Source organism: Phocoena phocoena, chromosome 1, assembly GCF_963924675.1.
Source record: "Phocoena phocoena chromosome 1, mPhoPho1.1, whole genome shotgun sequence".
Classification (NCBI taxonomy): Eukaryota; Metazoa; Chordata; class Mammalia; order Artiodactyla; family Phocoenidae; genus Phocoena; species Phocoena phocoena.
The window spans coordinates 96,378,824-96,392,210 of NC_089219.1; the positions used below are offsets into that span (position 1 = coordinate 96,378,824).

At 47.9% G+C, this 13,387-nt stretch overlaps 1 protein-coding gene across 4 annotated transcripts in view; it reads left to right on the top strand.

Annotated features, from left to right (window-relative positions):
- Positions 1-13,387, top strand: part of ELAPOR1 (endosome-lysosome associated apoptosis and autophagy regulator 1) — a 68,795-nt gene that overhangs the window by 43,918 nt on the left and 11,490 nt on the right. For 2 of the 4 annotated variants that reach the window (XM_065875808.1, XM_065875820.1), the window contains 7 exons: positions 75-155; positions 1,097-1,202; positions 1,335-1,484; positions 7,435-7,523; positions 10,980-11,157; positions 11,894-12,022; positions 12,431-12,521. In XM_065875808.1, the coding sequence (XP_065731880.1) occupies positions 75-155; positions 1,097-1,202; positions 1,335-1,484; positions 7,435-7,523; positions 10,980-11,157; positions 11,894-12,022; positions 12,431-12,521 (824 nt within the window). The remainder of the gene's footprint in view (positions 1-74; positions 156-1,096; positions 1,203-1,334; positions 1,485-7,434; positions 7,524-10,979; positions 11,158-11,893; positions 12,023-12,430; positions 12,522-13,387) is intronic. The other 2 variants (XM_065875812.1, XM_065875815.1) reach the window with 2 other exon arrangements.

Sequence of the window (13,387 nt, forward strand, 5' to 3'; positions counted from 1 at the left end):
GGGGCATCATGGGGTAAGCAACTCGTTTCCTTAGAAAGCTGAGAGACTCTGATCTCAAATTCCTGCTGCCTCAGGTTCAGAATGACCAGTGCCAGCCCAATGCAGATGACTCGAAGTGGATGAAAACCACAGAGAAAGGATGGGAATTGCATAGTGTGAGTATCAGAGCAGCCTTCTCCCTGGAGATTCCAGAAAAGGGACCAGGGACCTTTCCTCCAAAGAGTGCTTCCTCCCAATCTGGGCCTCCACTCTTCTCTCCCTAGAGGGCAGTTGTCTGACAACATGAGGGTGCTATAGTTTCTCCCCTTCTGAGTTGACATAATGTGGATGTGAACCGACTCGCTCCTCTGGCTTGACCCCAAGGACCAGCAGCTTTCCGGCTTTAAAGGCCCAGTCTTCTGGGGCTGGGGCATGGATAAATAGAACCAGAGAAGAATGAGGGAGTTTCAGCCACCCCGTTGTCAGTACCCTCAGGTCCCTTCATTGGTCTCAACATAGAAATGCTCATGGTATATGTGACTGAAGGAGAAGTGGGAGAGGGCATGAGAGGGTTGTAAGAGGAGCCTTAGAAGGAGAGAGGAGGGCTCCCCCGGTGGTGCAGTGGTTAAGAATCCACCTGCCAATGCAGGGGACCGGGTTCAATCCCTGGTCCGGGAAGATCCCACATGCCGCGGAGCAACTGAGCTCGTGTACCACAACTACTGAGCCTGCGCTCTAGACCCCTCAAGCCACAACTACTTAAGCCTGCGCGCCTAGAGCCTGTGCTGTGCAACAAGAGAAGCCACCACAATGAGAAGCCCGCGCACCACAACGAAGAGTAGCCCCTGATCGCCACAACTAGAGGAGGCCCGTACACAGCAACGAAGACCCGATGCAGCCAAAAATAAATAATAAATTTATAAAAAGAAAAAAAGAAGGAGAGAGGAGCTGAGCCAAGCTGGGAGGAAGGGCAACGCTGAGGAAGTTGAGAGAGAGGAGTAGAATAGGCACTGCCATGCAGACTGCAAGAGGGGGGATCCCAACAGGAGGCTAATGCAATGGATTAGCAATACCTGTCTCTGTGACTGAACTAACTCCTCCTGTTTGTGGTTTTTAGGTCGAACTAAATCGAGGCAATAACGTCCTCTACTGGAGAACCACAGCTTTCTCAGTGTGGTCCAAAGTTTCTAAGCCTGTGCTGGTGAGAAACATCGCCATAACAGGTACAGAGAACAGAGAATGGGGTTGGGTCTGGGGTCTGATGCTGACTTCAGCAGGGAGGGTGTGGGTTAGTCCTCAGGGCGCTCAGTCTCTAGGCTCAATTCTTGCTTTCCTATGTTGTTCTTCCTCCCTAGGAGTGGCCTACACTTCAGAATGCTTCCCCTGCAAACCAGGCACATACGCAGACCAGAAGGGTTCCTCTTGCTGCAAACTTTGCCCAGCTAACTCTTATTCCAATAAGGGAGAGACTTCTTGCCACCAGTGTGACCCTGACAAATATTCAGGTGATGTTTCTGAGGGAGGGAAGAGTTCGGTGGGGGGGTACCAACATATACACAGGGACAGACAGGAAGTGGAGCCATCCTTTTGGCCAAGCTGAAGACGATTCTTCTCAAGCACTTGCTTTCTGGGTGCTGGAAGAGCCCATCTAATCCGCCAATCACTCTTGAAATGAAATCATTCAGTAAGTATTTATCAGGCCTCTACTATCTGCCAGGCCTTTACTCTAGGTGTTTGGAATACTTCAGTGAAAAAAATAGACCAGGGTCCCTGTCTTCATGGAATTTACATTCTGGAATGTAAATGGGACACATAATAACTAAATAATAAATATATAGTAAATTATATAGTGTATTAGATAGCAAAAAGTGCGGGGCACCACGGCAAAAAGCAAAAGCAGCTCAGAATTAGAGGAATTAGGAAAGCTATGGAAAGGGGTTGCAATCTTTTTTTAATGAAACCTTAATTAAGATTATAATTATAAATAATATATACAGTAGATAAAAGAGGCATAAATTTATACAGTTTAATTTATAACAATTATTATCAAAGTTAATTTAGAAGAGCCATGAAGTCATATTGGGTTTTTTTTGTTTTTGTTTTTTATTTTATTTATGGCTGTGTTGGGTCTTCGTTTCTGTGCGAGGGCTTTCTCTAGTTGCGGCGAGCGGGGGCCACTCTTCATCGCGGTGCGCGGGCCTCTCACTGTCGCGGCCTCTCTTGTTGCGGAGCACAAGCTCCAGACGCACAGGCTCAGTAGTTGTGGCTCACGGGCCTAGTTGCTCCACGGCATGTGGGACCTTCCCAGACCAGGGCTCGAACCCGTGTCCCCTGCATTGGCAGGCAGAGTCTCAACCACTGTGCCACCAGGGAAGCCCCATGAGGTCGTATTGTTACTCAAAACACTTTGATAGCAAAGTGTTTTTGCTATCAAAAACACTTGAAATCTTTCATCCACTGAATTCAAAGCATCCATTGAATTCAAAGCAGGCCTTGTCAGGAAATCCAGGGTTCCTCGGAACACAGTTGGAAAACCACTGCTCTAAGGGAAAATAAGAGGACAGTGGGAAGCAGCCTATTTCTGCAGTCCCTGGATAATTTCCTAAAACAGCCCAACTTTGAGAAACGGGACCTGGTTATTTGAGAGGATCTCGACAGCAGCAGGGCTCTAGTATAAGATGGGCAGTGTCCCCAGAGGGCCCTGTGCTTAGACGGTCCAATGACTGGCACAGCGACCAATCTCCAAGACAGGTTCTGAAACAAACAGGTAGGGAGAGAGAAAGAGTCCCCTCCCTTCCCCTGCAAATGCCCATAACTATTCCATTTTTCCTTTTTTACACAGAACTATATACAAACCCGGCTCAAGGCCCTCTCTTAACCAGACACCCACATCCCTACACAGACACACCCACCCTTCACACAGGCGTCACAGTACGTGTTTGCTCAGCCAAGACCCGCCACTGACCTCGTGAGCTGCTTATTTCTACACCATCCCTAGAATAGAAGTTCTATTTATCTACACAGATCTTGCCAAATGAGTGTAGCTTTCAGCAAGAACATAGATTTTTAGATCTTGGGGGAAGTTTTTACCTATAAGTCTAAATTCCCGTTTTTCCACTTGAATTTCGTATTTCTCTTCCCTGCTCTATCAATAGCGGCCTTTGTTAGTCTTTTTCTCCAGCTCCCTTTCCAGCCTCGCTGTGGTACGGGGTTTAAATGGCAAGGTGGTTCTAGAAGAACTGCCTACAGAATGTTTTGATCAATGCTATGTAAATTGATTTCTATCCAGAGAGCGGTTAGGAAGGTATTAGTTTGGAAGTCTGAATTCTTGGAGTCTATTCTCCTTTTGCCACTGATTTCTCCATCCACCTCTTTAAATGGAAAGTGAGATTTTACTATGAAGAATATGTCCAGCTTGGGATACAAAGAGTATCACGTTTCTTTGGGACTTGATTGTTCCAGAATACAGGGTCAGTGGGAGACTGGGAAAATGCAGAGAGAGTCTGATGAGAGCCTATGATGGAATGTACATAAAGGGAGTGGCAGGAGGCCCTGTGACCATTTAGTCATTCATTGTAAATATATTCTGAGTGGCCACTGGGTGCCAGGGCTTGGACTTGATGCTAAGGTTACAGCTGGTGTTGCCCTCCAGCTTATGTCAAAAGTGGAAATGTGGTTATAGGAACACCAAGTGTAATAACTCCACGGTCCAGGAGGTGCTAGGATAGGAGTACTGAGTGTAATGTGCGGTGGAAGCAAAAGGGGGAAGTGGTCAGTCCTCTCTGGGGAGGGAGGAAAGGCTGCACTAGCTGTGGTCTTGAAAGATAAGCTATCTTGAAAGATGAGTTGGTGATTTGATGGGGGCAGGATATTCTGGAAGAAGTGTGAGCTGAGGCCAGAAGGCTCAGGGATCCAGGAGTAACTCAGCATTGCTGGAGCTTACTTAGAATTAGCATCCAAGGCTAAGAGGTGGGCAGGGAACAGGTTACGGTTAAACCCTTCTGTGCCATTGCTACAGAATTGGGATTTGATCCTATCAGCGTTTGAAGCCATTAAAGAATGTAAAACTGGGAATGACATGATCTGGCTTGTGCCTTTGAAAGACCATTCTGGTTGCCATTAGGAAAATGGATGAGGAAAGGAAGAGCTGGAGGCAGAAGCTACAGTCAGAAGATTTTGCATCGGGTGCCATTGCCCGTATCCAGGACCTAGACTAACGAACGAGGAGCTGATGCGCATGAGGTTGTCAGGGACAAAGGCTTGACTGAAAGCATCTTTCTCGTTGAGAGATTAAATTTGATCATTAGGATTAATTCCTTTGTGTTATGTTTAATATTAGGGATTCATTTCCTAATAGAACAGCACAGGGTTTAAGGGCATGGACTCCAGAACAAAAAATCACTGTGGTTCAAATACTTGCTCCACCACTTCCTAGCTGTGCCACCTTGGGCAAATCACTTGTCTGTGCCTCAGTTTTCTCATCTCTAGAATGGGCATGACAATAATGGTATCTACCTCATAGCATCATTGTGTGCACGGATTAAAACAGGTAAAGATTTAGAACAGTGTCTGGCATGTAGTAAGCACTGATTTTATTTATTCATTTACATTAAGGCCTGTCCCAGCAGTCTTCTTGTGGTGTGAAACCACTCTGGGCATAGGTAACAATAATAAGTCACTTGTACAGTACTTTACAGTTTACAAAACATTTTCTCATTACTCGTAGCATAGTGAAGGGGTGATTTCCCCATTTACAAATGAATTAGGAGAAGCTCACAGAGGTTAAGGGATTTGCCCAGAGTCTGTGGTGGTGTCGGAGCTGGGCATTGGGTGCATTCGGTACCGAAATCTTCAGGGAAAATGTTTTCCTTGGATAAAAAGGATCAGAATGAGAAGGTTGTATTTCCGGAGGCGGGGGAAGATATGGAAAGGAGGAGGAAGGTGCAGAAAGAGCAGGTGGAGCCCCCAAGATAAACTTTATCTACAAACAGTTTTACCCAGGGCCAGTCCTACAGGAATCACTTTTCATTTTCTCAACAAATATCTAGGCCAATCCTTCAAACATGACTAGTCTCCAGCTTCAACACCTTGATGAAACCTGAGCTGGGAAAGTGAGGTCTGGCTCAGCATTTGCGTTAATCATTTATTAAAACCAGTTTAGAAGTTGTCAGTGTGTAAACAGCTGGACCCTTTTTGCTGAAACCCGGAGCTGGGGTGTCAGGTTGAACAAATATTTGACAAGCAGAGAAAGATCCCTGTGTGGAATGCACTTTCTAACACGTAACTTGCAATTTGCTAGATCTAGTATGCAAGGGCCTGGGAACTGGCTTATTTTCAGCATCTCCCCCCAAATTTCTCCTGGCCAAGTCTGTCAAAACCAGGAGTCCCTGGATCCCTCTATGTTGAAATAGGCCTTTGTTTGTTAACCAAGTAAATGAGCTGAGAAGACCCCAGCTGTTTCTCAGCCAGTAGTTCCCTCTTGTCCAGGCTAATTAAGATGGGGACAGAAGAGGCATGGAAATGTGTGATTGAGGGAACTCCCCAGTGCGGGCCAACAAGGCGGTAACTAGGAGATTCTCTGATCTAGCAACTCATTTGGTGCCTTGGGAAGAAGAAGGGACCAGTTGAGAAATAAGCTTAACTGGAAGAGAAAGGAGACTTCTAATCCTTTTTAAAAATCCCATGACAGCTACCAAATAAAAATAATTCCCACAAACCCAGGTGATAATAGTTACCAGCACTTAGCAAATTCTTACTTACAATGTGTCAGGTATGTGCTGGCTCCAGAAAGTAGATGTTATTATTCCTGCTCTACAGGTGAGAGCACAAAGGCTCAGAGAGGTTAAGAAACTTGCCGAAAGTGACGCAGCTACTGAATGATTAAGCAGGATCCAAACCCAGATCTGTCTGACTTAAAAATCTCACTCCATTCTACCAAACTGTGTGTCAGGTAATAGAGAGAAGAGGTCTCACCGTTATCACCTGCTTACCTGCAGGTAACACAGTAGTCATATTAGAAATAGTGGTGACAGTAGTAGTAAGCAGTATTGTACTGGCACTCTGTAAAGCAGTGGTTTTTATTCTGGAGAAAGTAAATCTCCTGGAAATTAAAAAAAATTATTTGCAGGAAGTATGTATATTTTTCAGGATACAGGAAACTGGCCTTTTTTTCAAATTCTCAAAGGTTTGTAATTCAAAAAAGGTGAAATCCAGGGCTTCCCTGGTGGCGCAGTGGTTGAGAGTCCGCCTGCCGATGCAGGGGACACGGGTTCGTGCCCCGGTCCGGGAAGATCCCATATGCCGCGGAGCGGCTGCGCCCGTGAGCCATGGCCACAGAGCCTGCAGGCTCCGCAACGGGAGAGGCCACAATAGTGAGAGACCCGCGTACCGCAAAAAAAAAAAAAAAAAAAGGTGAAATCCATTGCTTTAAAGAGGGATTCATTGAAATAGTTCTTGCTGTCCAGGGGTTCATAGGGTTAAAGCAGAACTAACCTAGATATAAGAAGAATATATAGAAGGGCTTGCCTGGTGGTACAGTGGATAAGACTCCACACTCCCAATTCAGGGGGCCTGGGTTCGATCCCTGGTCGGGGAACTAGAGCCCACATGCATGCCACAACTATGAGTTCTCATGCCACAACTACGAGTTCTCATGCCGCAACTACAACTTTGCATTCTGCAACTAAGAAGCTCGCATGCTGCAACTAAACATGCCACAACTAAGACCTGGCACAGCCGAAATAAATAAATACATAACTATTTTTTTTAAAAAAAAAGAACATACAGAGAGTAAAGTAAATAAAAATGATAATAACATTTTTCATTAAGTTCAGGTCAAAGCTTAGAGAGTGCCGTGAGGCCTGGGGGTGGGGAAAGTGGGAAGAGTTGGATTAAACCGTCACCTTATTTGCGTAGGATCGTTGCATGGAGAAGGGGAAATACAGAGGTGGAAGCCCTTCATTCTCGGCGTATATTAAGAGACAATTCAGAGACCGAATTGGAGTAAGAGGATGAAGCACTGTCCTAGCTTTCCTATGTTTTGCTTCAACCCTTCAGGAGTAGAAAAACCACCTGCACAGTCAGGGTTCTGAGGCACCTGGAAGATGGCGAGTTCCAGGGAATTGGTGGTAAACCTGCAAGATGCTCCTTCTGGCTACCTCCCTCCTTGCTGGTCCTTTGGCCAGTCCACCTCTCCATGCCCTGCTCCACAGGGCAGGCCCAGTGGTTTCTCATCAGCACCAGGGAGAGGCGCAAAGGGTGTATCTGAGCAGGGATTTAGGGACGGAAAATGTTGCTGCTCAGGCAAAGGGAAGGTGGGTGTGCAGGATTGTCTACTTTCTGCAATGTCTGTGTTGTGCCTCACCCCAAGGTCTTGGGCGTTATAGCATCGTAAGCAAGTGGTCAAGAGCTCTGCTTTTTTAACTTCAAATATTTGTCCTTTCATCTGCCATTTAGAAAAAGGATCCTCCACCTGCAGAGTGCGGCCAGCCTGCACAGACAAAGATTATTTCTACACTCACACGGCCTGTGATGCCAGTGGAGAGGTGGGTAGCACGGTCATGGGACCCCTTTGCCTGCTCCTTGGGCTTTGCCAGATCCGGACCTCCAGCGGCCAGTGAAGCTGGCACCCCAGAAAACCCCACAGACCTCTGCACTGACCCTGGGGCCAGTGGGGAAGTAAAACGAGATGACCTCATTTATTTTCAGGTCAGAAGCTGTTTTTGCCACATTTGTTCCGCTGCTTATTCACATATGCTCTGTTTCGAAAAACACCTTCATTTTCTTTTCCTTGGTTTCTAACATTTGCTTCACCCCCTGGGCAATGGCTGCCTGTCCACGCATACTTATTTCTTCACGGAACTCATGAGACTTGTCCCCTCGGCGCTGCTCTTGTGGGCTGGCAAAGGGGATGATTCCTACTTCCTGGCTCACTGGAGAATGGCCTGACTTGTTCCGTCTCTGCTGGCTCCCTCTTTCCCCCCAGGCTTTCTGCCTCAGAAAGACTTTCCTTTGTAGTCTGCTCTGCCATTGAGTCAACAGGCATTTTTTGAGCATCAGCTGTTGCGCCTGGCCCTGTGCTCCAGCTGGGGAATCAGAGCTGAGCAAGACGGGCTCCTGCCCTCAGAGGCTCACAGTCCTGTGGGGGAGGGCAGGGACAAGGAAGATGGGCCTGACGGTGTGCAGGGCACTGGGGGAACCCAGAAGAGGAGTGACCAGGACGGGGGGTGGCGAGCAGGGAAGGTGTTTCAGAGGAGGTCATTTGTTCACACGTACAACCAGCCACTGTGCTGGGCGCTAGGTGTGTAGCAGCTCACAAAACCAAGGGAACGTCTACTCTTGTGGAGCTTAATTCCTGTTGGGGAGCAAGTGGAGGGAGAGACAACAGACAGACAACAAATGGGTGTATAGTAATACGTCTGATGGTGGTAAGTGGTAGGAAGAAAAACATAAAACAGGATTGGGAGATAAAGGATGACAGAGCTATTTTAGAGAGGGTAAGGATGACCTCTCTGAGGAGGTGACATTTGAGCAGAGATCTGAGCGAGGTGAAGGGGAGCTCTCCAGGCAGGGGCCATGCAGCATGTGTAGAGGGGGCAGGTGTGTGCCTGATGACTTCCAGGAACAACAGTAAATGAGCAGGGATGGCTTAAGGGCGCAAGTGGAGGGATCTGTCTCAGATTAGACATTCTGAATGAACTGCTGCCTATATCCCTAAATCAGAGCCTCTCAGGAAATAGGAGTGGGGAATTCTGCATCATTCAGCGCTAAGCATATGCTTGGCTATTAGGATGTATAAATGTTTCCTGGCTGGCTGGCTGGCCGAATCCTCTTCTTGCTAATTAAGCATGGGATAAAGTCCAATCCTTTATGGTGATTGTTTCTATAGTCATCTCTTACTGCCCCCGCACTGCCCCACCCCACCCTCACGTCTGGAGCAAAATCCCCTTCCCTAGCAGCCAGGCGAAATGATATATCCTGTCAGTTGCACCTTAGACCCAGTTCTGTAGTGTCTGGTGTTCTGCATGACCTTGTAAAAATTACTGTCATTTCCTTGGCCTCAGTTGACCCACTGATTAAATGAGGACAATCCTGCCCCTCTTCTCCCTCCAGGGCATAACATGTGGCCGATTGTGGCTGTCTTTGCTTCCTTCTGCCCCACTCTTTCCCCTCCCGACTTAGACCAAGGCATTCAAGATCCGTAGTGTGCTCTGATGCCTGCAAGCCTGGGTGCCTGCCCTCCCCTGATCACCTTGAGGGTCTTTAGATGCTGAGTGGGGCCGGAGCCAGTGCTTGCACCTTGCAGCCCCACCAAAGCACAGCTCAGGGAGGAGCCCTGGAGTATACATGGTGAGGAGTGCACAGGGATAGGCAGTCACGAGGAGTGCTTTACAGAAGCCTCAGCCCTCAGGCCCACACTGGTGCTGCTCGGGATTTTGTTTTCTAAGCTGTATTTTAAAATCAAGGGACTCCTATTATTGCCTTTATGGCCTTTGCTGTGCCTCAGTGCTTTCTCAGGGACCAGGACGGCCGATCCACTGGGGCTGCTGAGTATGCTGCTCCAAGAGATGGCCTAAATCAGTCTACCAGCTCCCCAGACCTTTCTCTCTATGAGACCCAAGGAGACAAGCCAGTTGAGATAAGGTTAGAGCACTAGTCCAGGTCTCTGGTCACTGGCTGCTCTTCACAGGGAGAAAGGCTGAGCTGAGCAGGGAGAAGAGTTGTCTGTCTCAGGGCTCACCTTCAATGCAGGCAGCATGGGACCCTTTTAAGACCCTGTCATTTCTTATCCTTAATAAAATGGACCGATGCTTTATTCGCCCACCTTTTCACGTGTATGGTATGCTACACAGAGCATTTGCATCATCACCTCAATGCAATCCTTTTGTTTCTGACTTGCCCGAGGGCCACACGGGAAGCTTCACGCTGCCCAACCTCACCCCTGATTCACCAAGGCCTCCTGTAATTCATCTCCTCTTCTCCATCCAATTTCTCCATCAAAAGACTAGGGACGACCCTAATAAGTGACAGATACAATGCTTCTCTTGTCCACTGACTTGGTGGCTGACCGTTCCTCTTGCCATTTTCCCCTGGTTTTTTTGAGATATAACTGACACATAACATCGTGTAAGTTTAAGGTGTACAATGTATTGATTTTATACACTTACATACTGCAAGATGATGACCACCATAGAGCTAGCTAACAGCTCCATCAGGTCACATAATTACCATTTCTTTTCTGTGGTGAGAATGTTTAATATCTACTCTCTCAGCAGCTCTCAAGTATATAATACAGTATTATTAACTCTAATCACCTGTACCTTAGATACCCAGAACTTACTGATCTTATAACTGGAAGTCTGTGTTCTTTAACCGACATCGTTCCTCTTGCCTGGATGTCCCAGAGAACGTAGTGTCCATACCCCCATGGGGATTGTTATTATGTGCTTGGTGCCCTTGCTAGATGGTGAGCTCCTTGAGGGCAGGGGCTACGTCCTTCGTCTCTGAGTCACATAGATCTATTAGACTTGCTATAGATGCCTACTGAATAAGTGAAAAAGCCAAGAAAACCCTTGGAAGACAAACTGGGACACCTCAGCCAACCTCTCTTCCCCCCAGGGGTTACATAAGCCACCTCTACTCCATGCCTTTTCGTGTTCTGGGATTTTCACCGGCGGCTTTTCCTGTGACATTGGTAGGAATAAGATTCTACACTGGAATCAGAGCTTTCTCTGGAGGCAACTGGTGCCCCCATTCCATCTGACACACGAGTCCTCATTAGGTCTATCCCTCTTCATTCAGTCAACATTCATTCAGCAGATATTTATCGAGCATGACCACGTACCAGGCACTAGGCGACGGGCCTGGGATATATCGGTGACCAAAACAAAGTGCCCCACCTTGGTGGAGCTTTCACTGGAGCCCAGAATCTCCCCACTCTCAAGGTAAATTCCTGAAGATAATCCCACACAGGAAGGCTGAGTCGTGCTTTGTTTCTGCAGACACAGCTCATGTACAAATGGGCCCAGCCGAAAATCTGCAGTGAGGATCTGGAGGGGGCAGTGAAGCTGCCTGCCTCTGGCGTGAAGACCCGCTGCCCACCCTGCAACCCTGGTTTCTTCAAGACCAACAGCAGCACCTGCGAGCCCTGCCCTTATGGCTCTTATTCCAATGGCTCCGGTAACCCCTCCCCCACCCCCCCACTCCCTGCCTCGTGTCCGTTCCCACACCACCCACATGGGTGGGCCATGTGGGCACTCCCAGTGTCAGCTGAACACGGGCTCTGTCCTTCCAAGGGAGGCAGGAAGGGCCAGGCCACCTCTGAGGACTATACTCAGGAGAAGAGAGGTCAGGATGGGCCCTGTCTGTAGGTCCGAGTCATACTTGAGAACTGCCAGCCTTCCTCCTCATTCCAACTTTGAATGTGACTCAGGCCTGAAGGGACCCAATCCTCACACCAAAGGCTTCCAGCACGTGGCAGGGACGCTACCTAGAAGGTTTAGGGAGCTGGGATGGCCACATTGACACAATCAGAATTTGTAAGCCACTCTGCAAAAAGGGAGTTGGGGGGATTTGTATACCTATGAATGTGAAGGCATTTGAGGATAACAATGGGACAAACAATATTAACTATATGTACCAGACCAGAGGATATGTTTAAGCTTTAAAGTGAATAATTTGATGGGCCAGTAGCCTAATTGGAATATGAGAATGAAGGGTCAGTGTTTACGCCCTGAGTTTGTTAAATAACATTGTCAGAATGCTTTCAAGTCAGCTTGATGTCACTGTGCAACGGTGCTCAGCACCACTCTTGTGGGGCTGCCCACCCCTGTTGCCACTTGTCTGTGTGACAGCAGCTCCAGTAAGGGTGGCTGTGGCCTTCCTGCTGAATGCGTGGATCTTACGGCTCCCCCAGATTGTAGCCACTGCCCAGCGGGGACCGAACCTGCCGTGGGATTCGAATACAAATGGTGGAACACGCTGCCCACGAACATGGAAACGACCGTCCTCAGTGGGATCAACTTTGAGTACAAGGGCATGACAGGTAACGGCCTCCCTCCCGACTGTGAGTTTTCAGCTCGCTGCACTGCCACAGGGGCTCTTCCCACCTCACGTTTCTTCATCATAGGGATGTCTGGAGAGAAATGAGCTAATCATGCCGTGCACTCCCCTGCATGCTCCGCTGCCCATGGACATACAATATATATTCTGCCAGGCCTTTGTTTTAGAGACAGAAACAGAACTAGAAACAATGTGTACACACTCCAAAGGCCGTGCTCTGAGAGTTTCAGAGACTTTGACCAAAGTAGCCAGAGAAGTAACATGGTTTGTTTGGGGGTGATTCTGAACGCCTCAAAGGACGGTGTTCTCTCTCTTCCAGAGTGTCATCTGGGTGCACACTTGCCCTGCACCCAAGACCACTGGGCATTAACTCTTCCCTCTCCTTTTCCAGGCTGGGAGGTGGCTGGTGATCATATTTATACAGCTGTTGGAGCCTCAGACAATGACTTCATGATTCTCACTCTGGTTGTGCCAGGATTTAGGTGAGGAGTACAGAGCTAAAGGGAAGCCCACACCACCCTTGGCCACATCCAGGTCCCACATAGCTAGGAGTGTTGTAGAGGAGAGGGCTTCTGGCTTGTGGAAGTGTCAGTTCAGAACAGAGGAGATCATGGTTATGGTCTGATAAAGTTAACCTGAATGCTATCACTCATTCTCAGTTGCTGCCCATGCTGACTACCTACTGCTCTCTCATCCCGTCTAGCTTCTCCCATCATTTGGCCACATGCTACTTGAATTCCTCCTCCTCACAGCATCAGATAAGATTTTAAAAACCTGTAAAAAATAGGGCCAGGGGTGCCCATAGACAGTTCATCTTTATTTGGGGCAAGAAGCTTGGGAGGGATTGTTCTTATCATATTTATCCCCATATCCCAAGAAGACCTAGGATAATAAGCAATTTGTTTGCCATTAAAAAAAAATACAGGCAGGGTGGTACGGTGCAAAGAACACGGGACTGGGAGATAGGGCACTTGAGCTTTGCCACTTACTGGCTAGGTGAACTTGGGAAAGCCATTGTGCCCCTATAGGCTTTAGGCTCCTTGTCTGTATAACAAGAGGGATTGACAGTCTGTGATTTTGGACTAACTCAGATTGAGATGATTCTTCTAGCCCATCGGTTAGCACCACTGTGTAGGGAGGAGCCAGGAACTGGAGGTCCTCAGAATTCAAGCAAATGGCCAAAGCCAAAAGAAAAGCCATAAATGGATTTCCAAAGCCAAAGTGAACTCTTCTGCCTATATGTGCTTTAGAGGTCAGGGGGAACCATTGAATCGGCGTCCCAGTTGCAAATTTGGCTTCTCCATTCCCTCCTTCAAGCTCCCTCCTTTCCATCCCTGGCACAGTGCTC